Raw genomic sequence first — 27,993 nt, 5'->3', positions numbered from 1 at the left:
AAGGTCACGCAGCAAACGGCGCCCAGCCGAGGCCGAAGCCCAGGTGTCCGGCTCGCCTCGGCCATCAACCCCAGAACCGAGCCCCCAACAGCCCTACGCTGGGAGGGAGGAAGCAGAGGGTGGACGGGGACTGGATGGCTGGATTTGGGGGTGAAATTGCGCCGGACACCCTATAACCCCAGATCAAAGTACAAGGCGGAGACTCCTTCCTGAAGCCGACCATCCAGGAGCCCCGCTTCGGGCGCCCCCTCGCGTGGGGCCGCCGGGGTGGGGATGATGAGGGACGAGGGAGCGCGGGGTGCTCAGCACCCAGTCCCACCTCCGGCGGGCTGGGACGGCGCGGTGTACGCGGCCCCTTTAAGAAAGTTCGCTGGGTGAGTTCATCAAAGTTTAAAAACTCTCAGTGGAGAAGGGAAGGGGAAAGAGAGAGGGAGAGAAAGGACGAGGGAGAGAAGGGAAAAGCCCCGCCGGAGACTGGCGCGCAGCGGCCCGGGCCGGGGCGAGCCCGCAGCGGGCGGCGAGGATTGGCTGCGCGTTCCCCCGGAGACCGCGGAGAGGGAGGGGGAGGGGGCTGGCCGGGCCCCAGCTGAGGCCGGTTCCGGCCCCCGCCCCCCGCCGCCGCCCGGCGCCCGCCCCCTCCCCCGGCGCCCGCCCCCCGCCGCCGCCGCCGCCGCCGCCGCCGCCGCCGCGGGCGCACTCGCGGGTCGCAGTGAAAAGGCGGAGGCGGCGGCCGCTCCGGCTCGGCTCCGGTTCCCAGTGCCTCCCCCGCCGCACCCCCTCCCCGCCTCCTGCACCCGCCAAACTTGATGTGACCCCAGCCCGACGCTGCGGCTGCCCCTCTCACCGCCCCGCGCGCTCCCCACCGCCACCCAGCCCCTCACCCCCGGAGCGCACCGCTCACCTCGCCCCTTCCCACCTCCTTGCCGGGGCCGGGCGCCGCGCTAGCCCTCCGCGTTCCCTTCCCCTAGCCACCCCCACCCCACCCCCCGCACCATGAGCAACCTGAAGCCGGACGGCGAGCACGGCACCAGCACGGGCACCGGCACCGGCACGGGCTCGGGCTCCAGCGGCACCCTGGAGGAGGAGGTGGGTCTGCGCCCCCGGGACTTGTTGGGTGAAGTACACGCGGAGGTGGGCGGGGGACGGGGCGCGCGGGGCCCCGCGCGCGATCTGGCAGTCGCTCCCGGCGCCTTTCCGCCGTTGCCCTTCGGCCGGGGAGGAGCAGCCCGTGTCCGGCGGGCGGGGGCGTGCGGCCTGGACTACCCCGCCGGGCGGGCATTGTCTCCCCGCCCTCCCAGGCTCGGGGCCGACCGTGCGCCGGCGGCCGTCAGTGCGTCCCGCGGTGGGCGAGCTGCGCCGTGTCCGCCCCACGCCTGCTGCCCGCGCGTCCTTCGTTCTCCACTCCGCCCCGCTCGCTGCCCTCTTCCGAGGCGCTCCTCCCGCGTGGCCGGGACTCCCGCCTCGGCTGGGAGGAACTGAGCGGGATTAGCACGGCGGGCGGGCGGCACCCACACTCCCTTGTACTTTCCGCCCTGACCCCTCCCCGTGACCTTGGAGGCCTGGGCCGGCTGCGCGGCACCTTGGTTCGCTAGAGTTGTAGTCATGGGGGTAGACGGCTTTCTTCACGGCCCCAGAGCTTGGGCTTTGGCAAAGATGTCAGCTGACTGAGTTGGGAAGGAGATGCCTAAAGACACTCAGTTCCCAGTTCTCGTCTCTCGGGTTTTGCCGTGGCAGACAAGCCGGGACCCCAAAGCTGGCCCTAGTGGGATTCTGCTAGGAATGTCCACCGGCCATGTGCTAAGAGGAGGGAGTCTGGGGCGGCTTCGTGCAATCACCAACAGCTGAGTGGCTAATTGGATGTGGCAAAATCCGGGAGGGTGTATGTGTGTGGGGGTGGATATAGCCTTAAGGCTATCAGTGAATGGAGACCAGAAGCTCGGCCCGCAGAGACAAAAACTGGTGTGGAAAGGGGGCAGCCTTCGCAGCTCTCTCTCTGAAGTGGCCTCTGCTGTGTCACTCTAGGGCCAAGAGACCCTAGACCCTTCCTGCCGCGCCCTGGCATGCTCTTGCCCAGGAAACCAAGGGCCGGTTATCCACCCTGAGCTCCCTTCCCCTTGGTCTGGGGGAGAAACCGCAGAGCCCCTGATGGGGGCTGGCGTTGCTGCCTCCCTCCTATCCAGTGGCGGGTGCCCGCCCGCCGTGCTATAGGTTTGGTGCAGAATGGCGGCACTGGCCCACGGCTGGGCTGGGCTCCTCACTGTGGGAGGGATGATGGGAGGGTCACACTGCCAGTTCCCACTCTTAGCAATTCAGAGGCCTGCTGCCAGCCCCAGTCCACCAATGGCATGACAGCTTGAGAATCTAGGTCTAGATCCCGCTTTCTGTGGGGAAGGAAAGGAGGAATATACAACGCTTCACTCTGAAGAGTGGCGAAGGAAGGCCTGACATATGTCCACGAGTGCGGTGTGGGCTCTAGTGGGCTGGGGTTCATTTGGCTCCTAAAGTCCTTGTCCTTCTTGGACCTTGATGCTGACAGGCCCTTGGCTTTGGGGACCCCATCCTGACTCTACCTGGTTGTTCAGAATCTCCCCTGAGAGTTGGGGGAGGCTGACAGGGTTGCTAGTATGTGTGTGGTCTCTGCTGAAATTGAGGGAGGGAAGCCATCTCCTGTGAAGCTGGGCAAGGACCCGGAACCACTTCTGCTAGAGGGTTGACTTCAGCAGGGACTTACCTCGCCGAAGAGACCCTCAGACCCACCCGTTTGAAATGGGAAGGGTGAACCACGTGGCCAGTCTAAAGTCTTGGAGGAATCGTTTGAGGTATTGGTCACTTTTTTCTAACTAGCTTTTTGAGAGAGAGGGCAGAATCATCAAGAAGTGGAATCCCTGCTCTCCCTCCTTGTGGGCAGAGGTGGGCTACAGCCCTGTAGTGCTTCAAGGAGTTCAGTGCAACTGGTGCTGGGGAGGGTGGGGAGCATGGGCTCCTGTTTAACAGAGGTCTAAAACTAAGGGCCCCAGTGATTTCTTGGAGCCCAGAGTCTGCTCTGGTCCGGTAAGCACAAGAATCGGCCCCTTCTCCTCATTAGCTTTCTGAACAGTGGGCCAAGAGCTCTTCAGCCAGGGTTCCATCTTGGATGGGTGGTTTGAGCAGGAACTAGACGTATTCTCTTTAGCTTAGATGCCCCCTAGGTAGGCAGTTCTGCAACCCCCAAGAGCCACCATTGGGGAAATCCGCATTAGCAGTGGTGGTTTACTCTCGTGGTTGACCCAGGCTGGCTCTTGGAGATTAGCTAAAGCAAACCTAGGAAGCCAAGGAAGAAGTTAGAGGTCAGCCCTCCCAGAGATGTCGCTGAGTAGGAGGTGGTTAGACCTGTAGGGATGGAAAAGGCATTCCAAGAAGAGGGAATAGCATGTATAAAAGTGGGGGGTGGATTGTGGAGCCACATGGCTTGTTTGGGTGACTACCAGGAATTTGCTATGTTGCAGTAATGTTGGAGGCCACGTTATGAACAGCCTGAGATCATGCAGGCTTGGGAGGAAATTGGCATTTTTCTGCTACTTAAGAAGAAGGTGTGTTAGAAGCTTTGAAAACTTCTAACCCTTTAACCCTTTGAAAGCTAAGGAGGGCAGCGAGGAGTTAAGGGGAACAGCTACGTGTCCCTTTCAATCTAGAAGCCATACCCCCCCCACCCCGAGGTGCGTCTTGGCTGGTGCCTGAGCTCCAGAAGGTGAGGCAGTACAGCACCCGAGCCCTGCTCAGGGCAGGCTTGCCTCTGGTGTTGCCCAATCCCAGATTCAAGCATCTCCTGTCTTAGTGATTCTTGAGAGATGGCTGGAGAGTTACAGTGTTTCTGGGGAAGGGTATATGTGGTTTGAAAGAATATTTTATTTTGAAAATGGAGACATATTTTAATACAAGGCAGTGTTAAGTTACAGTAATGACTCGGGGGCCCCCTGAGAGGAGGGTGGTGTTTGGAATCTTGGGGTGGGGAGTGCGGTTCAAGTTTCTAAGAGTTAAAGAAGTTTTATGCCAACCTAATGGTAAGCTCTAGAAAGGCAGAGATTAACGGTAGCTAAGGGAACTACAGCTTGACCTGAGCGTCTTGGCCCCTCACTGCCCTCCATCCCCATCTTTGCCTGTCCATGGCATCCACCAAAGCTGGGCCAAGATCGCTTCTTGCACGTCTGGTACCCCACGGTCCATCATGTGTCCTCTAGGGGTCTCTGAGGATCCAGCTAGGTCCCTGGCCCCTGGCAGGATGGCCAAGGTTAGCACTCACATGAGTGAAGGAATTTCAGGGTTCAGTGTGTGACTTGGGCACTGCCCCTTTTCTCTGCCATCAGAAATATTTGACAGAATCTGGGACATCTTGGTGCTCTGTCTGCAGACTTTTTTTTGGTATAACGGGAGGGAGGCATCTATGCTTCCAGACTTTTACCTGGAAACAGGACCCAAGTAGGTAGATCCAGACAGATCTGGTAGATCAGACTCCCCTCCTCCCTGGCGGTTGTTGTGAATGTGTCTTCTCTGCTCAAATAACCTAATGGTAAGGCTGTACTATGCGTAGTAAACCCATACATAGTCTTTGTACCAGGCATTGTTTTGAGCACTTTACCGTTTTAACTCATTTAACTTCCACAACAGCACTGTGAAGTACTTATTACTATTTTATAAGTGAGGAAACTGAGACACAGAGAGGTTAAATAGCTTTCATGTAGCTAGTAATTGGGTAGGTTGGGGTTTGGACCCAGAGTTTGCTCTTAACAACATACTATACCCACTGTTCTGTTTTATATTGGGGGTTTGGATGAGACTTGGGGGTGGGGAGGGGAGAGGATCTGCAACTGAAGTTTTTTAGGGCTGAGCTTTAGGTGATGACAGCGTCCCAAGCAGAAGCTCAGGGACTGGCTCCAGGCTAGTTCTCTTTGGGTTGGTGGCATCCCAAGACTGGGTGGTGGGAGCTGTCGGCCCCTGCAGGAGGAGCATTTTATCACAGATAATGTTTAGAATTGTTATTGCAGTGATAAAAACCAGAACAAGTGAATTCTCTACAGACAGTACATCCCCCTTGTAGCCTGGGCTGGGGCTGACTGCCTTCACACCCCACCCCCACCCTTGATTCCCTGTTGCGTTGGGCATCTTAACTAAAAAAATTGTACTTACTCCAAAGTGACTGCCTGTCGTTTTGGGGGTCCATTCTCTTGGGTCTCCTTACCTCCTCCTTCCCTGTAAGTGGGCAGCCTGGCTAGTTTGCCCCAGTAAGAACCAACTTCTAAGTATCATTCAGTGTTTGGACATTCTGATTTCTCATCTCCGTCTCTGGGGTGGGGCTGGGGGAGGAGTCTGGCAAGTATTGTAACTAGAGGCAACACATGAACTGTGGGATGCTTTGCTCTGTTTTCATGCCCTCCACCCATTTATCCCACTGGTTCTCCAGACAGTCCTGAGAGGTAGAGGAGAGGAGTCCTCCCACCTGCCCTGAGTGCTAAGTTCCTGGTCCAAGGCCACCCACCTCTGGTTACCCAGACCCGAGCTAGAGTGCTAGCTTCTGGCAGCACCTGGTGGCCTCCAGCCTCTGCTCAGCCATTGATTTTGGGTAGCAGCAACATTTGATGCCTTGTCGGTTCCTCTGCCGTCCCCTGACCATGGCTGCCTCAGAGGGGTCCTCACACCCCAGGCAAAGCTGTGAGGCAGTGGGGCAGAGCCCGTCTCCCATACTTCAGAAACCATGTTGCTGTGAGGTGGGAACTGCAGACAGCCCACGAAGCTTCCTATGCCGAACCCCATCTACTGCCTGCCCAGGGACCAGCACGGCCTCCTTGCTTTCTGCTTTTTCCCCTATTCCGTCCTTGGATGGAAAGAATAAGATTACCTGAGGTGTGCCAAGGCTAGACAGGTGGCAAGATCGTTGGGTCCTCCATTCCTGAAGAGTCCACTGGTGGATCCATCCATGCCAGGCGCCTCCAGAATGTAGCAGGAGCTGGGTGTAGTGGGAGGGTCTGCCTTGGCCCATCTGTCATGGCCTTCAGTCATTTACAGCCGACTGAGGAAAGGCTCTTGGCTGTCACAAGTCATCAAGGCCACCTGTATAGTTCTGAACAGGCCTAGGACCCTCAGGGAGAAAGGGCAGGGTCTGACCTGGACGAGCCCATGGTATGAGTGTCTGGAGTCCCTACCTCCTTTTTTTTTTTTTTTTTTTTTTTTTTGCGGTACGCGGGCCTCTCACTGTTGTGGCCTCTGCCGTTGCGGAGCACAGGCTCCGGACACGCAGGCTCAGTGGCCATGGCTCACGGGTCCAGCCTCTCCGCGGCATGGGGGATCCTCCCGGACCGGGACACGAACCCGTGTCCCCTGCATCGGCAGGTGGACTCTCAACCACTGCGCCACCAGGGAAGCCCCCTACCTCCTTTTTGTGGTTAGCCAACCTACCCTTTCCCAAGTGAGTTTTGGGCTTTAACTGGGAGAGGTCAGAAGAAATTACTGGAATAGGACCTGAGACCAGTTTGGGGAACCTTTGTTGCGATCAAGGCTGTGAAGAGCTTCCACCCAGACTGGTCCCTGTTCTTGTGTGTAATTGTAGCCATATGCGGGCACAACTTGGGATGGAGTGGTTCTTCTGTGTTGGTGACAGGGGAGCTCCAAACCAGAATCTAGGTCCTAGAAGTAGTTTCTATCTCTGAACAGAGACCCTCTCCCAACAGGAGTGTCCCTTTGGGAAACATCTCTCGTCAGACTTCATCTGCCTCAGTCAGGTGGTGCACAGGTGTGGCGTGCTCGGTGCTTTGTGTTCCTGTGCACGGTGCCGTGTGTTCACACTGGATTAACATCACATGGTTTAAGGGTTGGAGGTATTGATTTTGGAGCTAGGGGAAGTGCGTGGGATTCCCCTAGGACAACGCCTTGAATCTATGGGGTAGCATATAGCAGTGGTGACAGCTGCAACCTTTGCCAGCCACAAGGGTCAGGCAATAGATTGGCATTGGCTGACCACACAGCAGTAGGAGGGACAGGGGAGGCTGATGGCACAGGAGGGAAGGGAGCCTTGCCCAGAAGCTTCATGCTGGAGACCCTGTGAGCCTGTCTTTCTTTTTTTTTTTTTTAACATCTTTATTGGAGTATAATTGCTTCGCAATGGTGTGTTAGTTTCTGCTGTGTAACAAAGTGGATCAGCTATACATTTACATATATCCCCATATCCCCTCCCTCTTGCATCTCCCTCCCACCCTCCCTATCCCACCCCTCTGGGTGGTCACAAAGCACTGTGCTGATCTCCCCGTGCTAATCTCCCTGTGCTATGCGGCTGCTTCCCACTAGCTATCTGTTTTACATTTGGTAATGTATATATGTCCATGCCACTCTCTCACTTTGTCCCAGGTTGAGCCTGTCTTTCTGAGTTGCCTCTGAAAGCCTTGTCCCTGGTTCTGTCTGGAACCAAGTGGAAAGCAGGCCACCCACCCCACCCCCACCCTGCCTCCAGGCAGCCTAGTCAAGGAGTCTGCATAGCACAGTTCACGCTATTTGGTTGGGTTCCCTAATGAGGTGTAGCGCAGGGCTCGCAGCAGACTTTGACCAGGTGTGTTCCCAAGATGTGAAGCCTTCCCTTCCTGGGGGTAGAAGTAGCTTGGAGTATAAGGTCCGAAGCCTTATTTAATCCAGCTTAGTTCCTCCCACCCCTACACACACACACAGGTGGAGCTCTAGGGCACATTGCAGGCCCTGAAGGAAGAGCCCCAACTTCCCAGGCAACTTGGACTTGACCCCCAGCTCTGCCAGTGGCTGGCCAGGCACCTAACTCCTGAGCTGGTTTCCTCAACTGTAAAATGGGCCTGTACCACTCTGCCCGTTACCTCAGAGGCCTGTCAGGCTCACACTCCGATGGTAGGTGTGAAAGAAGTGGAAACTACAAAGTGCTGCCCAGCTTGGGGCCTTAGAGCCAAGCCCTGATACATGTGATTCGGGGCTGGAAGTAGCAGGGGCAGGCAAAACACTGTGGAACAGCCCCTAAACCTGGACTTCTCCCCGCCAGGTCAGACCGTGATGACGTTGGCGGTGTCCTAGGTGGGCACTGCTTGGAGGGAGGCTGGGCGCTGTCCTAGCCTGGGAGCTGAGCAGCCCAGAGCTCCTTGGAGGAAACAGGAGGCGCTGGCGTTCTGGGAGCATGTGTGTTTGTATCTGCTCGCTGTACTGTCTGGCTGTATCTGCTTGCTCTTTTTCCCTGTGTCCTTGTTCAGCCCTTATAAGTCCTGGGTCTGCGGGCCATGTCACCACATTCCATCCACCTCTCGTCAAGTGGCCCCACTGAGAGGGACTTCTTTCCCCCGGGGAGGCGTAAGAGCGACCTGCCAGTGCCAAGCCTAAGCACAGGACCCAGGCAGAACCCAACTCTCACCCCGCCCCCTACATATGTATCCAGAAGAAAAAGGCCAGGCCGCTGAGATCTCTGCAGAGGTACAGTGACTTGCTCTGTGGTTTCTGTTTGGCAGCTCCGGTATTGCCCCAGCAGAGAGACCCCTCTCAAACCCCAAGGGCCTGGCTTCTGACATCCTGCTTTCTCACCCTCTCAACCTCTACCCCTTCTTTACTGCTTTCTTTGCCGTCTTGTGGGCAAAACGAAAGCACTGGAGCTCTGAGCCCATGGAGGACAGTGCCCGAGCATTACTCCCAGACTCCATCACGGTCTCCCACTTCCCTGATTTCTTGGAAGGTCAGGGTGTGAAGGGCCCTGAGGCGAGTCCACCCCTCCTCTTTATTGCTGAGGCAGTGGTGAAGGCCACGAAGCCACTTGCCTGGCCGGTGGCAGGGCTGGGACTTCAATCGGGCTCCTTGACAATTGCTTTGAGGCTCTTGTTCTTTTGTTTCTGTGTCTGGTCTGTTGTCTGAGCAGGAGGCTGAGCCTGAGTCCTGTGTCTTGGTTCTCAATGACCCTTTTCCCCTTGCAGAAGCCAGGGCCGAACTGGGCGTGATGAAGTTTAAAAAGGACCTTCAGTATCTTTACAGCAGGAACGCGGCAAGGTTTATATAACGCAGGCTGCAGCTCATAAACTCCCATGATCTGGCTGGTGGGGCGGTAGTGGGACACCGAGATGGGGTGGCTTGGGCTTCTGTTTGGACTCGGGGCTTCCTGGGGCTGTGAGGGGCCCTGCTCTACCCCCACCCCTTCCCCGCTGCAGAAGGCTGCTCTGGGAGTTGGCAGTCTGTCAGTCTTCCCTCTGACTTCCCTATACCTAACTGTTTAGGACTAGCCATGGGATCATCTAGTGGAACCCCGTGCACCCCCGGTCAACCTTCTGCTAAGGACTGTTGCTGCCCTCTTAGCTCAGAAGCTGAAGGTCATTTGTTCTGGGCACCTAAGGCTGACCCCCACTGGGCTCTGAGTGGGTTGGTGGTGTGAGATCAAGGTTTGCAAAAGAGCATTGACTTGTGAGCCGGGCACCTGGGGACACTGGGGCTGCTTCTGATACGCTCGGTGACTTGGAGCAACTCACTGGACCTCAGCTAAAAATAAGGTTTCTTCCAGCTCAGATGTTCTGCATTTCGGTTCCTGGAGAGGGCTGGGAATTGGGGAAGGATGTGGGAGGGGCTTATGAGAGGCTTGTTTTTCCCTGTTTGGATTTCCCTCCTCCCCCACCCACTTTTGTAAGGGGTGTTTTCCATCCAGATGACACCAGCAGGGCTCCCCATGCTAAGAGGCAGGGTTCAAAGTAAGCGAGTTACTTGAACATTTTGATGAAGTGGTTGGTTGAAACAGTTCCCTTTCCAGATTGAATTCTAACTTCAGAGATGTTGGATTGCCACAAAGAATCAATTTTCAAGTATCATTTTTATCTCTTTGGTATGATGTTTCTATTGCCCAGAGTCAAGTTTCTTAGCCTCGTGAGGCAGAGATTCACCTAGAAGGCAGGAGTTGTCTTCTAGTGGGGAGTGTTTCTGGTGGACCGCTGGGATTTATTTGGGGGTGGGGGAAGGGTGGGGATGACCCTGATGTTCTCCTACCTCAGCATCCTTTGTGCCCTAGATGGGAGGTCCCTGGAGTCCAAGTCCAGGGTGCTGTCTTGGAGAGTACAGGGCTGGGGTTTGGAAGGAGGCCGTGGTTGTCCTTTGGAGTTAAAGGGTAGGGGGTTTAATATCCATGGACATACGACTGTTTTTGACAGCAGTGTTTACCCCTTCCGTCTCTAATAAAAACTGGTATTTACGGCGCTCATCCTCTCAGCCACAGTATCCTGCTGCCACCCTTAACCTGAGAAGTTGAGTATTCAATTCTTGGTATGAAGGTGGAGTGTGGCCAGGCCCCAGCCTGGGCTGATTGAGTATGGCGTCCCCCCACTAGGGAGGGAGGGCCTCGTGGTGTGGCCCCTCGGACCCCACACCCCAGTCCTGTCCCACATGGAGGCTTTCCTCTGGGGGGAACGCCCCCTGCCCCGCCTCCCCCCACAGCTCCCTTCCCTTGACTTCTGCAGGGCCCCCATGTGCTGGGCCCTGTGTGTGCCCAGGGGAGGACAGAGACCTCTAAGCAGCCACTGTTGGGGGAGCTGGCCTTGGCCTGGGGGCACTGGAATGACAGGTGTGCCTGTGCAGGTGTCCAGGCTGACAGAGATGTCCACCTGGGCTGATGGAAAGAGGTCGAGTCCTGCCTCGAAGCCTTTTAGGCAGAAGCCTGAATTTCTGCTATTAGGCTGATGCCTTGGGTATCACTGTCACCTTGCTCCTGGAGGCTTCTGTTTACTTTCATTTTTTCTGAAGATCTGTAAACAACTGTTGGTTTGTTTGTCTGAAGGAAGATCATTACTGACACACAAACAGGAATGAGTTTGTCAGAGCCCCTTCTTCCTACTTCTCTCTAAAAAGTTGTCTTCCCTCTGGGCTGGGGAGGGCTGCAGTTTTCACCTTTACTGAGGGAAAGGGCTGCACCACCCGGGGGCTTGGGTCCTCTGTCCTGCTGGGATTACAGAAGATGCTGGAGAGGCTCCTTGAAGGGGGCGTTCCCTCCCCAGGGGCCTCAAGAATAAGGCTGAGGATGGGGGCCACCACTTCCTGTGCCCTTCTCTGCCCCTCCCCGGAGCACTGGGAATGAGATGGGTGGCCTCCCGTGGAGGAGGGAGGAGCAGGCAAGAGGTCGTTGGGAGCCCCAGGCACTCGAGGTCCAGCAGTAGCTGGAGGGAAAGGGCCCACGATCACACAGCAAATACCTAGCCAACCCCAGGAAGCCTGCCTACCAGTGATAGCCTGTGGTGTGGACTTCCTAGAAGGGGCTGGACTTTCCCACCCTCTTGTTCCCAGCACCCCCAGGGAAGGATAGGCAGCAGGGCTTGCTTGAGGGACGAGCAGCCTCGGGAGTCCCCAAGCTTTGCTGGCCAGGGACACCGTCGTGCTGAAGGCCAGTTTGCTGCCCTAGGCAGGCCTGGCACTGGCTGGGACCGCCAGCGAGGCCAAGTCTGCTCCTGACCATCATGAAGGCTACACACCATGTCTGCGATGTCCTGTATGGGGACACCTCTCTGGCCAAGTTCCTTGTCCACGTTGAATTCGGTGCTTCCAGTGGTTCCTCAACGTGTGTCTTTTACTGGCCTCTAAGGATTCCCCATCCCCCCTATTTTTTTTTTTTTTTTTTTTTTTGGCTGTGCAGCTTGTGGGATCTTTGTTCCCTGACCAGGGATTGACCCCAGGCCCATGGCAGTGAAAGCGCCAAGTCCTAACCACTGGACTGCCAGGGAATTCCAAAGGATTCCCTATCCTTTTCCCACCTCTCCCCAGTACCTTCTCCAGCCTGTTCCAAACTTGCCTTCCATCTGTGCCAGGGACATGGCTGTGGTCCAGCACAGTCTGCTGGTCCTTGCCATGAAGATGACCATTTTAACAGGACTGCGCTTGCTTTCAATGTTTCAGGGCAGGAGGGAGATATTCTCTTGGGCTGTGTGGATGCTTTTGGAGAAAGAGTGAGTGAGTGTATGGAAGAAGGGCCTAGGTAAACAAGTTTGGTTCCTTCTAGCAGCCTGGGATTGTGTGAGCCACCCCTTCTGCTTCCTCCAAGTATCTTAAAATAGTTTCGTGTTGAATTCTTGTAGTAAACTTGTGGAATAGGCGGTGGGATCTTTGGCTGGTCTTTCCATCTTGGCGTCAGTGGTGGTTGGTCCCCGAATCCTTGTCTGCGCCCAGCCTCTCTGCTGAATGCTGCACCCTATGGCTGTGAGGCTGGCACCAGCAAGTGGCACGGGAGGAGTGGTTGCCAGTGCTGGCCTGGGACACAGGACTCATTGGCCAGGCCTTGCAGAAGTAACCACATGTCTCTGTCCCTGCCATCCCTAAGGATCCCGACTGTGCCATTAGGTTGCCTTGTCACCTTCCTATTCTGAGCCTCAGTTCCCTCATCAGTATTTATTCATCTGTTTATTTATCTATCTATCTATTTATTTATTTATGGCTGCGTTGGGTCTTTGTTGCCGCGTGCAGGCTTTCTCTAGTTGCGGCGAGCAGGGGCTATTCTTTGTTGCGGTGTGTGGGCTTCTCATCTTCTCTTGCTGCGGAGCACGGGTTCTAGGCCTGCAGCCTCCAGTAGTTGTGGCTCACGGGCTCAGTAGTTGTGGCTCGTGGGCTCTAGAGCGCAGGCTCAGTAGTTGTGGCGCACAGGCTTAGTTGCTCTGTGGCATGTGGGATCTTCCCGGACCAGGGCTCGAACCTGTGTCCCCTGCACTGGCAGGTGGATCCCTAACCACTGTACCACCAGGGAAGCCCCCGTCATCTGTAAAATGAGGGTGTTTAACTAGCTGAACTCCACGGTGCCTTCCACCTCAGACATGGCCTCCCTGGGGAAGAGGAACACTAAAGAATCCAGCGACTGTGTAAGGTTGTCTCACCTGTGTTCCCAGCTCCAGGCTGATCTGGACCTGACCCAGCCTGACTAGGCAACCTTATAACTAAATGGCTCATGGTACCTGATAGGTGAGGTTTTTGTGCAGGTCAGTGTTGAGATTATGGGACCCTGAAGTGAACAAGCATATGGTTGAGCCTCTCCTGTGTGCTGGGCATAAAGTGTGCTCTTCATCCTGGAGGTAGAGGGTACCTGTGTTGTACAGATAAAGAAGCTGACATTCAGAGAGATGAAGCAGCTTCGCCAAGCCAAGCGTAAAGCTGGGATGCAAACTCTGGTCTAACTAACCAAAGCCTTTCCCATTTATGGCATCACTCTGCCATCCTGGACCACATCGTTTCTGGCTGTGAGTCCCTTCTTTGGAGGGACCAAGGTGTGTAGAGACGGGGGAGGTCTCAGATGTTGAGCCTGGCTCTAGGCACCTTGGAGGACAGGAAAGTTTTGAGACTTGCCTCCTATCTCTGGGTTTTAGAGTCCAGGTGAGCTCAGATGGTGGGACCAGTAAAAGATAAGGGGTCCTAAGGGCCCCAGAAGACTTCAAAGGAAGGAAAGAGGGGTGAGGAAATAGAGGGACCTGAGGGATGGATGCCCTTCAGTTAAGGAATGAGGAAGGGGTGGTCTGAGGGGCAGTGTGAGCAGCTGCCATGCCCTATGTGGGTGCTTGTCGGGGACCCGGAGTCTGTGGGCCGGGGCAGGACCTGATGGAGTTGGAAGTAGCATGGTGGGTAGGTGGGCTCTGGAAACTCTTGTTCTCTCGACATGTGGCCGGCCAGCCTGCTAAGCTCATACTTCCTGTCACTCCAGCTTTGCCATCATTCTAAACAGGCACCCAGAGAAGGGACTGGCTACTGAACGGATGTGTGGCAGAACTTTACCCATCCATGGGGCTAACAGGGCTGCCCAGATGTGGCTGCCTCCGTCCCCACAGCCAGAAGAATGGCACAGATGGCTGAATCAGTGTTCCTGGATCTTACCCAGCTTTGCTCCTTGCTGAGCCAAGCTTGCCTGAGCCCTTTCTGGGCCTCAGTTTCCATGTCTGCACGGGGGGATAGGCAGAGGGCACATCATCTGCCAGGGTGTCCAGGGTCAAGTAGGAACCAAGGAGAGCATTCAGGTCAGGCTTCCTGTGACTTAGCCTCCCAGCAAAGGGTCTGTGAACTGGCAGATGGGGACCCACCACCGAACCCATAACTGCCTTGATGTCAGCTTGTTTCCTAAGGAATGACCAGGCACAGGATGCAACCTGTATTGTAGCCTTTAGAATCTAAAAGATGGGAAGCCAGGGAAAAGAGTCATCTGGCCCAGAGAAGGCTGGGAACCAGAATCTGAGCTGGGAATGAAGGAAAGTTCCCCTATACTCACTCCCCTCCCCTCCGCTAAGCAGGAAACTTTGTGCTGAGAACTTTCTATTTAAGGGGGCCTCTGGGGAGGTCTGGCCAGAAAGGAGCCATTTGAGGAAGGGTTTAAAATTAGCCGGGGTGAAATGGGTGGCCCCTGGGGAGAACTGAGGTAGAGGTTTCTGTGGGCGGCTCTGGCTTTGCATCTTTGACCCAAAGCATGTCCCCTCATCCCAGGGAGGAGGGAGTAGCGCTGGTCCAGGCCGATCCAGCAGGACCCTGGCTGGCTTGTACTCTTTCAGTCCATCGTCTGTGGTGGGCTGGGCGCCCAAGTCCTGGCACCAAAAAGCAAGCATCATCTCTACCAGCCTGGGTGAGTGGTTGGGAGGGAGACCTGGGTTTTAAGTCCCAGGTCTGCTGCCTTTTAAAAACAAGCTGCATGGCCTGAGCGAGGCACTTCTCTTTGGGGGTTTACATGTAAATGAAAGGCCTTCCGTCAAAGGGCAGAGGGGTGTAGAGGATGGCTGCCCTCTGGAGTCCAGGAACTCAGTTCAGCCCACTCTGGAGCCTGGGCTGTCCAGTTTCTCCCAGATGCTTCTGGGACAGGGCAGTGCTTGAGAGCTGCGTGTATAGGGACACAGCTGCCAAGGGCTGTGAGATGTACAGAACCTTTACCCCAGGCCCAGGAGCAGAAGTGTGTGTGGCGAGGAAAGGCATCGCCAGAGGGGTGGAGGTGTCCTAACTGGCAAGGAATTCTCCTGGGTTTGCTTCTCGGAGAAAACTCATGTGAGAGAAGAAGCTGTCCTTACCTATTTTATCAGCCATGGGCTTGGAGTCATTCCTGTGTGGCTAGGGGTGGCGACACTTGTTACGGGCAGCTGTGGGGGCTGGTTTCCTTTGCCACTCCTGGCTCTGTTGTTGACATGTGTGTTCATTGGAGGGGGGGGGAGGGGGAGGGAGGAGGGGGAGGGGAGGGGGAGGGGGAGGGAGTGTGTGTGTGTGTGTGTGTGTTTGTGTGTGTGTGTGTGTGTGTGTGTGTGTTGGGTGTAACTTTGCCTGACTGCCCTGGGTTCCTGATTCAAGCCATTGTCTCCAAGAACGCTGTTGCCTCAGTTCCTTCAGCAGGCCATCACTAGAGCATGGAAGAAGTTCTTTGGTGCCTCTGGGGGGGAACGTGACCCACTAAATGTTTTCAAGAATAGCCACGTGTTGGGTGGGCTGAGGCACGTGAACTTGTTCTTAAGTCGTCAGTGACAAGTTGAGAAGACTTTCGTTTGGCTTAGTGGTATGACATGCGCCTTGAAACAGGAGTCAAGGGAATTCCCTGGCAGTTCAGTGGTTAGGACTGTGCGCTTTCACTGCTGAGGGCAAGGGTTCCATCCCTGGTCGGGGAACTAAGATCCTCAAAGCCACGTAGCCAAAGACAAAAAACAAAAAACAAACCAGGAGTCAAGTGTGTGGGGAAGCTCTGCTCTTTTGGATTTTTCGTTACTCAGAAAGCACAGTTTCAAGATGTATTTTTAATGGATCTACACTCTGGAAAACCCTCCTTCTCCCATTATAATTATTGGCTGATGTGGCCTTGCTAGTTGAGTATTGGAGGCCAGCAGCATTTAACCAGCAGTGGTGAATTAGGGAAGTGTTCCTGCCAGCCCTCTCCTGGACCTCACCCACTGTTCGGGAGGTCAGGTTTGGCAGGAGTCACAGGATGGACACCTGGTGTCTACTAGACCTGGCTTCAGTGCCAACTTGTAACTTTGTTGAGGGCAAGGCTCATAACTTACACCATCCTCTGCCTCACTTGAAGTTGTCAAGATCCTACTCATTCTTCAAAACCCAGCACCATTGTTCCATCTCTGACTCCTTCCTCAAGTCCCTTATTCAGTAAACATTTAGTACCAGCACCATGCTAAGAGCTGGGCAGAGAAGCAAGAATATAATACATTGCCGGCCACTGAAGAGCCTACATCTAGCATGGGAAGCAGGAGGAGATGGATGTGAAAGTGCTGGGCCCTCTGATGAAATGGCTCCAAGGCACAGAGTTTACATCTTTGCCTCCCCGCTAGACCAGATGGAGCCTTTCTACCAGGAGTCCATGGGAATATTCTGAAATATGTATATGTTTCTACTTGTGCATTTTTTGGAGGTAAGACACCATAGCTTTCTTCAAGACTCAGAGGGGTCCTTCATCTATCTTGTTAAACAGGACTCTCTCCTTGACGCTGTCTGTGCAGAAGTGCTCAGCTAGTGCTTGATGTGACACCTGCAGGATGAACCCAGGGAAAGGAAAGGGTCCAGAAAGGTTTTTTTTTTTTTTTTTTTTGCGGTACGCAGGCCTCTCACTGTTGTGGCCTCTCCCGTTGCGGAGCACAGGCTCCGGACGCGCAGGCTCAGCGGCCATGGCTCACGGGCCCAGCCGCTCTGTGGCATGTGGGATCCTCCCAGACCGGGGCACGAACCCGTGTCCCCTGCATCGGCAGGCGGACTCTCAGCCACTGCAGCACCAGGGAAGCCCCCAGAAAGGGTTTTGAAAAGTTAAATGCTGTGAAACTTTGGATGCTCATTTGCCTCAGCCTCCAAAGAAGGCTCAGGAAATCCTGAATTCTTCCTTCAGCCCTGGAAGGATTCCAGTTCCTTCCTGAAGGAAGAGCCATCATCCTTGTTCTTCTGTCAGCCCGGCCCTGACCACTGTGGTCTCTTCCCCAGGTCCGGACACTGTTCGTCAGTGGGCTCCCTGTGGATATTAAACCCAGAGAGCTCTACCTGCTCTTCAGGCCGTTCAAGGTGAGTCTGGACCCAGCCACCCATGGGCAGAGCCTAGGATGGAGGAGAAGCATCAGGAATGAATCGCAGACCGGGATTGGGCAGCAGGAAAACTAGAAACTGTGCTGGCAGCCCTGGTTCTCGGTCCCGGTTCTGCTAACTCATATGTTGCTTTCTGTCAATTGCTTATTAGCCTTTCTGAGCCTCCGATTTCTCATCTGTAAAGTGGAGACAGTAGAATCTCAGTAGACTTTGCCGTGTAAGGAATCTTTGAGATTCAGCATAGCGTTTTCAATTTGCAGATAAGAAAACTTAAAAAGGTGAGGTCTGTGCTTCCAGATGACAGGCTACAGGAGCAAAGGGGAATTTCCGCATGAAATGATGAATGCTACCGCATGATGGCCATCCCATGTGCTAGGCTGTGTGATATGGGACACGAAGACTGAGGGCACTCAGCGGTGGTGGAGATCAGAGTGGGTCACCTTTGCGGGGAGAAGAGTGTGAGCTGGGGAAAGGCAGGGCTGGGGGGTGGCCAGGGTAGCACAACAGAAGCTTCCGACCTTCCTGTTAATGACCACCTCTCTCTGCAGGGGTATGAAGGGTCCCTGATCAAGCTCACATCGAGACAGGTAATTTCTCTCCAAGGTTTTTCTTCCTCCCAGCCCAGACCGACTGCTGAAATTGGAACTGAGCCTGTTCTCTTTTCCTCAGTCTTGAGGCATCTGGCAGCTGAGACCTGCCCCCTGCCACCCCTATCCTGTCCTAGGCTGACGAAAGAGTAGCCTCCACAGGTCCCCTCTTCTTACCAGTCAGCTCCTGGTCCTCACTCTCTGGCCCTTGAGAAGCCACAGTGGGACCCGGAGGCTGAGGACCATAGAGGTGGTGGCTGTGCTCTGGTTCCTGATGCCAGGGGTCCCAGGTCCAGAGCCTTCAGGAGCCATTTGGGGGCTGGACTGAGCCCAGGCAAAATGAAGTCGGAGAAGTTTTAAACCTGTTGTTCCTCCCACCCCGACCCCCCTTTTAAATAAATAAATTTATTTATTTATTGGCTGCGTTGGGTCTTCGTTGCTGTGCACGGGCTTTCTCTAGTTGCGGCGAGCAGGGGCTACTCTTCGTTGCGGTGCACAGCCTTCTCATTGTGGTGGCTTCTCTTGTTGCAGAGTACGGGCTCTAGGTGCGCGGGCTTCAGTAGTTGTGGCACATGAGCTCAGTAGTGGCTTGCGGGCTCTAGAGCACAGGCTCAGTAGTTGTGGTGCATGGGCTTAGTTGCTCCGTGGCATGTGGGATCTTCCTGGACCAGGGCTCGAACCCGTGTCCCCTGCATTGGCAGGTGGATTCTTAACCACTGCACCACCAGGGAAGCCCGGGGCAACAAGTTTATGCGACTTCCCTGGTGGCTCAGTAGTTAAGAATCCTCTTGCCAATGCAGGGGACACGGGCTCGAGCCCTGGTCTGGGAAGATCCCACGTGCTGCGGAACAACTAAGCCTGTGGGCCCAAACTATTGAACCTGCGCTCTAGAGCCCGTGTGACACAACTACTGAAGCCCATGTGCCTAGAACCCGTGCTCCACAACAAGAGAAGCCACCGCAATGAGAAGCCTGCGCACCGCAATGAAGAGTAGCCCCCGCTCGCCGCAACTAGAGAAAGACCGTGCGCAGCAACGAAGAACCAACGCAGCCAAAAATAAATAAATAAATAAAATAAATTTTTATATATATATAAAACCTGTTGCCCCTTGAGTGAACCTGAAGCCTTTCCGTGCCCTTGATACATTAGTGTCCCCTTTCGTGCTGGGGAAAACACTAGAACTTACACTTAATTACCTGCATATGTTAAAAAAAAAAAAGACTTTTACTGAAAGGGTGATGTTTAATGCAGTGGGATAAAGCTGTATTGGCATTGTTTCCCAGAATGTGGTACCTGGATGGGAGAGTTTTAGTGCCCCAAACCAAAAATACATAATTCTTGTCCATATATAATTATATAAATATATAATTCTTGGCCGTATCCTCCCTGTGTTCTAGCTGAACATAGGGGGGATATGGACAAGAATTATATATATTTTTGTTCTTTGTTGTTTTGTTTTGTATGCTTGAAGGGGAGATGGAGTGTTGGGAGAGATGCAAGGGTATTCTCTCTTTTTCCTACTAGCCTGTTGGTTTTGTGATCTTTGACAGCCGGGCAGGAGCAGAAGCGGCCAAGAATGCATTGAACGTGAGTAGACAGAGAACAGGCCTTTCTCTGACCCACAGACTTCTAGGCAATGGGTATTCCTGTTCCCGTCTTCTGCAAACCTTCCCCCACTCCACGCCCAAGGAAAGGGCCCACAGATGTACCTTCCCCAACATCCTGGGGCAGAGTCTTTGGCTGCACTGTCTGTGCCAAACGCCACTACTCGCAAGGCCCGAGCAGTGTGTCCGCTGTCTTGGCCCCCGTGTGGGCGAGTCTTTCAGGCTGGATCATTTCTGGGGCCCTTCCGTCCCCACTGCAGTGGACAGGCTGGGTCCTACAGTGTAACGCCTTTCCCTTCCTTTCCTTCTCACGTAGGGTATTCGCTTTGATCCTGAGAACCCTCAGACCCTGAGGCTAGAGTTTGCCAAAGCCAACACCAAGATGGCCAAGAACAAGCTAATGGCTACACCAAATCCCACCAACGCTCACCCCGCCCTAGGAGCACACTTCATCGCACGAGACCCCTGTGAGTGGCACTCAGAGTAGCCATCTGCTGCCCTTTACCTGGCAGAGCTGGGGGGCCCTCGTGGATGGAGTTGCGTGCAGAGGGCATCCCTGAGGGCATCAGTCCTGCCTGCCCGCCCCTTTTCCAGGAGCTTCTTGCGGCCACCATTACCCATCCCTGCGGGTCCCATGCTTCCTTCCTCCCCTGCAGCCTTTGCTGGACCTCAGGCTGAGCTCCTGAGCTGTTGGTGTCGCCCAGCTTCCCTGAAGCCTTCTCTGATCCCTCTTGGTTGAGATGAGCAGAGACCCATCTGAGGGCTTCTGGAAGCAGACAGGATGCTCACCAAGCCGGGCCAAGTTACCGTGGCTTCTTTCCCAGTCTCGGGATCCTTCAGGGGAGCCTGAGAAAGGAGCTTATGCTCAGTGATAGTGCTGGGTCCCCTTCTGTGTTTGGAATGGGGTGGCGCAAAGGGGGACCCGCGTTCTGACAAGGGGGGGCTGTTGTCTCCCGTCGCAGATGACCTGATGGGGGCCGCTCTGATCCCCGCATCCCCAGAGGCCTGGGCCCCCTACCCTCTGTACACCACAGAGCTGACCCCAGCCATCTCACATGCTGCGTTTACCTACCCAGCTGCCACTGCTGCTGCCGCTGCCGCCCTACATGCTCAGGTAAGCCTGTCTGGGGGGGAGAAGTAGGAAAGGGGAGAACAAAGGCTCTGAGTTGGCCGGGCTTCATTCCTACCCGGCCACGGGCCACCCAGGTCCCCAGAGCTGCTGCAGAACTGCTGTCTTGTAACAACAGTACCTTTGGGGTTTGGGGTCCCACAGAGGGGAAGGAGAGGAAACGCTGTGAGGCCGCCTCGAGGATACACTGCAAAGGCGAAGTGTGAGAGACCCACCGTGGGTCCACTGCCCCTGGACACGCGCGGGCAGGCTGTGCCAATTCTGCCTGTGGTGACAGACCTGAGCGTGGTCGCCGGAGGCAGCCCGCCTGCCTCTGCTTCCTCCTGTCTTTGTGAACTTCAGAAAGCTCTGAAAGATTTCTGTGTCTGGGTTGTTCTTTTTCACTCATCTGGAAAGATAAGAATAGTAGTATCTGCCTCAGGTTGTTGTGAGAATTAAATGTTAAGCCATGTGAGGGGCTAGAATTGTACCTGGAACATCCGGGGTGCCCAGTGAGTGTTTGCTCATTTGTTCAAGGAACGTGGGCACCCTGCATTGTGACCTGGGCTGGGGCGGGAAAGATGCAGCCCACGCCTCTAGGCGAGAGGTGGAGAGGGCACGGCTGGGCTGGGAGGGCTCTGTGCTTGCCGAATGCCGCGCCAGGTGCCCGAGAGGGGCACGAGCACCTCGCAGGTTACAGCCAGGCCTCTGCGCGGCAGTGACAGGGCACCGCCAGGCAGCGTGGGAGGGCTGTGGTGAGCGGCGAGCCCACCTGGGCCTCTCGTCAGAGAAGTGACCGAGAGCTGAGGCTCATGAAGAGTGACCTGGCTGCTGAGAGGGAGAGAACAGGGGTCTCCTGGCTGGGGCAGTAGAAGGGGACGAGGAGTTAAAGGGTGTGAGAAGCCAGGAGGGAGAGTTCCCAGAAACTAGAAGCTGAGGCAGGAGGAGTGGGCAGCTCTGCCAGTGGGAGGGTCAAGTGCGTGTCCATCCCTCTGAAGGGCTTAGTGACCTGGGTTCGCCCAGTTCCAAGGTGGAAGGTTCAGATTCCCTGACTGCCACCCTCGCAAGGCGTTCCCCCGGCCGCGGCAACTTGGGTTGTACCGAGGGCAGACGCGTGGTTCCGCTTGGCGCTCACCCCAGCGGCACACCACAGACGGCTGGAAAATTGATTGGCGTAGGGAGGTGGCGGGGCTCTTCCTCTCTGGGGCGACGTTTGGGGGACTTACCGCAGACCAGTTCTGTGGTGATTGAAGGCGGTCCTCTGTGACCCGGCGGAGTGTGGAAGGCAGCTGGTGCGGGGGCGAGTTTAACTGCAGCGGCCCTGTGAGTCCTCTGATCCCAGCTGTGCCACCAGTTAGCGACCTGATCTTCAGCAAGTGACTTCACCTCTGGGCCTCCGTCTTGTCCCCATCTGTAAAACGAGAGGGCAGGACCAGATCGGATGGAGAGGTTCTACCCCGTCTGCTCTGAGATGCTAGGCCGTGACAATGTGAGGCAGAGGTTGGGAGCCAGGGACAGTCAGGATGTCAGATTATTCAGGAGCGATCTCTCTGCCCTTTTTGGGGTGGCCCCCTCCAGCCGGCTGGGAGTGGTGCGCCGCTGCGGGTCCCTAAGCTTCGTACACAGGACGGTGTGCCCTCCTCTTGTCTCCCTTTCCAGCTTCCTCCCTCCTTCCCCATGCCCTGTGGCCATCCAACTCCAGTCCAGCTACCTTGGTCCAAGTCCTGGCTCTCTCTTTCAACACTGTGTGACCTTGGGCAAGTTTCTTGACCTCTCTGTGTCTCGATTTCTTTGTGGTATGATGATAGTCGTAGCTACTTTAGAGGGTGGTTGGTAGCCTATGAGCATAGAGGGAGCACTGCATGCTTATTATTTCATGTCATTATTGTCTAGTTCCCTCCAGGCCTCGCTGTGCCTGAGTTCCTGTCTTCTGGTCTCCCTGGGAAGGGGATGAGGGCCCCCTCAAAGGATAGTGGCTTTTTTCGGGAGGCCGCCTGATGACAAGCGATCGGATCAGGTGGTGACTGGTTCTGTCCCGCTACTCGAGTTCTCTGGATAGTTGTTTCCTCGACAGTAAAACACACTGTTAGGACCAAATGTAGTAATAGGCATGAAAGCATTTTCGAAGTAGTATCACTTGCTCTATTCCTTCCAAGAGCCCCCTCCCTGCCCCCGATAGTACTGCCCCAGAGGTGGAGGCTGAAAATGCCTAAATGAGGGAGGTGGACCCTGGTGGTCCTCAGGAGGTTATTCTGAACCCAGAGGACCCGTAGCCGCGTTTTTCTGTGCCTGGGGGTAAGGAGGTGACTTGGAGAGAAAGGCAGCAGCTGATAGACAAAAGGGGATGCAGACCGGTCCTTCCTTTCTGTACCCCACCATATGCATCCTGACCTCACGCCCTCTGCCAGTAGCTCGGCCTGAGCGAGGCATCCTCATGTGGCTGCAGGGACGAGACCTGCAGGAAGAAAGGGGCTTGGAGATGGTTCAGTCCTGCTCTATCTCGGCACAAGGCTGTGTTGCTGGACCTTCTGATCCTTTTGATAGAATCTTCTCCTTTCAGAGGGTATGGGTGGCAGGGGCACACTGGGGTCTGGTACATGAAGATGGTGACCTAAAAGCAGGGATTCTGCATGTCCCCTTGCACCCCAGGGTCCTCCCAGTTTGGACTGCTCTTTCCATTTCGACCTGAGGGTACGGGAGTCTTTCACTGCAGCCCTTTGCCCCCCTTACACTGGCTCAGCCACTTACCGATGACCTTAAAGTTACAGGAATTCCCCTGCCTCTGTTTTCTTGTCTGTTTAATGGAAATGCTAATAGCATCAACTTTATAGGGCTTTTCTGAGGATTAAATGAACTTCGTATATGAAAACTGCTTAGACCAGCATCTGGCACATGCCAGGTGCTTCACGAACATTAGCTATTAGAGGTCTGCGTTCATGGGAAGAAAAAGACGGGGTTTTTTTCTCTTTTTTGCCTTTGCTTGTCATCCTGTTCCCCCAAATATCACTACGTTTAGTCCTTAGACTTGGTAGGTAGTTGGACACAGGTGTATAAGTAAATCCATGGGTATGAACCTTTTACAAAAATTACACATTTAATCTTTTTAAAACTTAAATATTAGGACATGCTTCTATGTAAGTAAGTATAGGTCTGCATTCTGGGTGCCTGGCTAGCCTACCAGTGTATAAGTGTGTCTGCCTCCCTGTAGATGGCAGTGAGGTTGTTTACACACTTTTCTTTTGCTCTGTTAGGCTGTGCTGCCATGGATGCCCTTGTTCACACCTCTCTGGGCACCTGTCCTGCCTGCTTTCCTTATCGTAAATTCCTAGAGCTATTGCAAGGTCAGAGTGTAGACTTGCCGGTCTGAGTTAATTGTATTGTTTTGACTTTGTGATGAGTGAGGCTCCCTTACTTGTTGGCTGTTTCTATTTCTTCTTGTGTGGATTCATCCCTTTGCCCACTTTTTGGTGTATCTTCTCCGTTAGTCGGTCTGAGGGTCTGAGAGAGGACCGTGTGCCCCCCACTCCTTTGGGTGCTGCCCCTCTTGGAGCTGTAGCCATTCTAGATGCCCATGGGCTGTCCCTGTGGGGTGGCCTCTTAGGACCTCCAACCCCACCCTGTGAACGAGTGGAGGCCCTGACAGGGGACTGGCCACTTGCTCCCTGCTGTGCTGGCCGTGACCCCTGGGCCTGGGGTCTTGTTCTGAGCTGGGGCAGGAAGAGACCGTGCTTCTTTAGAGAACCTGGACCACTGGCCTATCCCAGGCATCTGAGGAGAGTGGAAATGCAGCCCTCCAAGTACGTTCTGTCTAGTTGGGTTGCACGACCATCCCGAGCTCAGAAATTAGGGCTTTCCTCTGCTTCCTCCCCAAGAAGGTGGTGGCTCATCTCAGGCTGGAGGGAAAGCTGCTGCTCTGGAGTCCAAGCTGCAGCACCTAGTGGAGAGGGTGGGGCTGGATGGAGCAGGCTTGTTGTGGGGGCCCCTAAGCAGCCGGTGGTGGAGGAGGGCAGGTCGGAGGCCTCCAGGGTCCCTCCCACTCTCGTCCGACGCTCTCCCCTTGTCCAGCCCTGCAGGGCACCCAGCCTGTCAGGCGCTTCCTTGCCGTGGGGCCGCTCCAGCTGGAGGCTGGGTGAAGTGCGGTGGTCAGGGTCCACTAAGGCTTCCCGGAGCTGGACCGGCCGCAGCCTTGTCCGGTGGCAGCGGTGCTGGTTTCCTCATCGTCCCTCTCTTAGGGAATGAGCTCTGGTGTCCAGCCGGGCTTGCAGCTGAGAGGGCAGCCCACGGCTCGGCGAAGGGGAGGAGAGGCTTCCTCCCACTCAGCTGTCAGCTAGGAAGGGAGGGAACTGTTTCCAGATGTTCAGAAGACACGAGAGAAAATAAGATGGCCTCTGAGGCTGGATGGCTCAAAGAGGCTCTTGACCCTTTCTGTGTGGTGTGGGGCTTAATCAAGGTGGTCCTGGCAGCCAGGGGTCAACTGTGTGCCGATGACAGCAGTGCCACATCCTTGGAGCCCAGGGGCCATCCCGACATTGGTCAGGTGGCCTAGGCCCTGGTCCTGCCATGTGCCAAGTGTCCTGGCATCTCAGAGGAACCAGCTGCCGACTTCCTGCTGAACACGGGGTGGTCAGAGTCCTGTGCTGTACAAGACAGCACCTAGAATTTGGAGGGGGCACAGGAGCAAGTTCTCAGGAAGCTTTCATCAGCCACCAGATAGCCTGGCGTTGCTCGATATCTTCCCTACTTACAGAGGCAGGGATTCCTGGCAGCCAAGTGGGTAACTGGGTCTGACTGCTTGTGCTTCAAGAGTTTTGTCTGTATGCCCAGCTGCTACTTGGTTTCCTCATCGGCTCTCCTGTGCCATCCCTTTCTTTCCTAAGAGAACCCCGGCTCCCATCTCTGAGTTCTCTTCCCACCCCCTCACTCAGGGCCCTGTGATGCCCTGCCGCCACCCCTCCCAGGTGGCCACGGGTCAGGCCCGGGCGGACGTGCTGTCTGTAACTGGGGCAGGCAGCCTCCCCGCAATCTTGGCTTGGCACCCAGCATGGCTCACCGTCCAGACTGGCCCACGGGGAATGGGGTGCATGTCATTTCCTGGCCTGTTTCTGGGAATCATGCTCTGGGGCCATTGCTCTGTGGGGCCTTCTAGCAAGTACCAGCGTTGAGGTAGCTGCCAGGCTCAGCTGGTAGGTTACAAATCTCTAAAATTAGGAGGCTTTTGTAATGAAGGGAACGGGGGTGGGGGTGGTGCAGAAGCTGAAACGGGGCAGCGGCGGAGGCGGGGAGCATCAGCTGGGTCTTGTCTGTGACTTCCTGGGATCCTGCGAGGACAGGACCAACTTCTGGGAGTCCTGCCCCTTGGAGACCACACTGACTTTGGTTTCTAATGTGTTTTTACATTCTGTCTTATCTGATCCTCGTGGATACCCTGTGACTTTTAATCATCTCTATCCTGTAGCTGTTGAGGACACTGAGACTCAGACGAAGTTGAGCAAAAATGTGTTAGGTGCATTCTCCCGATGTTAGGAATTCCGCACTCTCCCGGTTAAGGGGGCGGGGCAGGCTGTTGGGCCAGTGCCCCCGGCTGCCAGCACTCCACCCGGTACAGTCGGGCTCAGTGGAGCGTGACCGCCTTCGTAACCCTTCTCTCATTTGAACCTCTGTCCTGCAGAGGAGGCAGGTCAGGTGGCGCTCTCCCATTTTCAGGATGAAGAAACTGACGCCCAGAGGTGAGTAACTGGCCCGACCTCCGCTGTCAGTGACAGAACCAGGACTCCGACAGGGGCACTGAAGGCCGTGTTTCCCAGGCTCCCCCGTCAAGCGAAGGGACTGCACAGCTAGCTCCTGACGTTGGCTTCTCTTGCAGGTGCGCTGGTACCCTTCCTCTGATACCACCCAGCAAGGATGGAAATATCGTCAGTTCTGTTAGTTCTTCAGTAAGTGCTGGCTCAGAGGCCTGGAAAGTGTCCTAGAGCCTGGCTCCCTGCAGGGCCTTGGTTCCTCTGCCTGAGTCCAGGAGCTCGCTGGTGCTACCCCAACCTGAGCTTGCGCCTGGGGCACTCTGGCTGGTTTTCCCCTCTCCTCCCACCCTGCCCCCCACCCCACATCTTGCAGCCTCCTCGCAAGGGGAGGGCCTGGGTTCAGCTCCAGTCCCATGCATCTGCTCATGGCCACCTCTTTCCCCTCCCTCCAGGTCTGGTCACCACAGCTCGAAGCCCCCGCCCGCCTCACTGGGGAGGGAGCCACCCTGAGCTTCCACTGCCCCCAGGTGGCCCGTGCAGAGCTGCTGCTTCCCTCCAAAGACTGTGAATTTTAAGCCTGACTCAGTGGACTCTTGTTTCCTTTCTCTCCTTTTCCTCAGCCCTGTCCTGCCCCAAAGCCCCTCTCCAAGGCCTCACGGCAGGATTCAGGGGCCTTCTCACTGGGACACCCAGACCCAGCTCGGAGGTCTCACTGGGACTGAGCAAGGCCTGACCTCCAGTCCAAATTTGCTTCCGTAGCCCCACCTCAAAGAAATGAGGCGTTTAATTTTGCATGTTTTCCTGGCATGAATTAAGACACTTAAACTTGTATATATGTGAGTGTACAGTTTGTTCTCACATTGTGTCACCATAGCAACAAGTCCTGACCACTAATGGTTCATCATTCCCGGTCCCTCTCCCCACACCCCCCTCCCCTGCACCCACCCTGCTTCAGTGAGGACCAAGCCCTGCAGCCAGTTCCGCCCTGCGGCTGGCAGCCTCCACCACCCCACACACTTCCAGGCTGAACAGGAAGGACTACCCAGCCAAGGTAGAGCGTTTTCTTGGTCATTTCAAATTGGGGTCCTCTGCTTCCTCCCCCTCAGATGAGCCAACAGCCATTAAGAAAACCCTTTCTCTGCCCAGTTTTTCGCTTACCTCTCCGCGGCGCACCCCACCCCTGCCATGGTTCCTCATGCTTTCCAAACTTCAAAACCAACCAAAAAGTGAAAGTATTTTTGTACCCTGTGTAACAAAATATTTATGCAACATGAAAGATTTTTCGTGTGTGTGTGCAATTAATTATTGAAGAGACCTTGTCCGCCCTGTCAGATAAGTTTAACATTTTAGTTTGAGGCATGAAGAAGAAAAGGGTTTCCGTTCTCCAGCAGTGAGCCTTAGCGTCAGCCGTTAGTTTAAGAAAAATGAAGGAAAAATTGTGCAATTTTTTGTTTCGTGTGCACATCAGTGCATTGCCTTTGGCCGCAGCTGTGGCTGTCTTGCCGTTTTCAGACTTGGGAGACGAGGAGGCTGTTGTAATTGCTGATCCTGTGAGAATGTGAAACTGGATAATATATGAAATGCAAAATAAAAAATCATCCAAAGTAACTGCTCTCCGACCTTTGCTTCCTTGGGTTGTAGGTTGCCGTCGGGAGGGCACAGCTAGAGGACAGGTGTTGGGAGTTAAAGGGGGAAGGAGGCGAAGTGGGCCCGGGCCTCAGAGCTCACGTGGCCTCTCCCTCCTGCCCTCTTTTGTGTGACTTGAGGCTGGAGAGGAAGTGACCTGCCAAGGGCCGAGCAGCGGGGCCGCCTGGGTTTAACTCATTCTTTGTTTTCTGTTCTGAAGATGGGGGCGGAGATTCCCTGCACCCAGAGTAAGCACCTAAATGGGACCTTCGTTTTCTCTGGATGGTGTCATCTGGCTGCCCCAACCCTGTGGCCTGTGG

At 55.2% G+C, this 27,993-nt stretch overlaps 1 protein-coding gene and 1 long non-coding RNA gene across 6 annotated transcripts in view; one reads left to right on the top strand and one right to left on the bottom strand.

The window, feature by feature from the left end:
* Positions 1–1,621, bottom strand: part of LOC141277769 (uncharacterized) — a 38,876-nt gene extending 37,255 nt beyond the window's left edge. The window contains exon 1 of the long non-coding RNA XR_012329582.1: positions 1,003–1,621. This is a non-coding gene — a long non-coding RNA (uncharacterized lncRNA). The remainder of the gene's footprint in view (positions 1–1,002) is intronic.
* Positions 13–27,655, top strand: RBPMS2 (RNA binding protein, mRNA processing factor 2). Of its 5 annotated transcripts, none has more exons than XM_073799815.1 (10): positions 13–374; positions 969–1,086; positions 16,912–16,989; positions 17,559–17,597; positions 19,122–19,184; positions 19,518–19,668; positions 20,164–20,315; positions 26,013–26,035; positions 26,173–26,242; positions 26,668–27,655. In XM_073799815.1, the coding sequence occupies exons 1-10, from the start codon at positions 274–276 to the stop codon at positions 26,767–26,769; spliced, it is 897 nt and encodes a 298-aa protein (XP_073655916.1). In that variant the 5' UTR covers positions 13–273; the 3' UTR covers positions 26,770–27,655. The 5 variants fall into 5 exon arrangements, with proteins under 5 accessions (XP_073655916.1, XP_073655911.1, XP_073655923.1 ...); XM_073799810.1 differs by having other exon boundaries at positions 14–374; positions 26,500–27,655; XM_073799822.1 differs by lacking the exon at positions 26,013–26,035 and having other exon boundaries at positions 17–374.
* Positions 27,656–27,993: the final 338 nt, after the last annotated feature.

The sequence above is a fragment of the Tursiops truncatus genome, chromosome 2 (assembly GCF_011762595.2).
Source record: "Tursiops truncatus isolate mTurTru1 chromosome 2, mTurTru1.mat.Y, whole genome shotgun sequence".
Classification (NCBI taxonomy): Eukaryota; Metazoa; Chordata; class Mammalia; order Artiodactyla; family Delphinidae; genus Tursiops; species Tursiops truncatus.
This window is presented reverse-complemented; position numbering and strand designations above follow the sequence as displayed.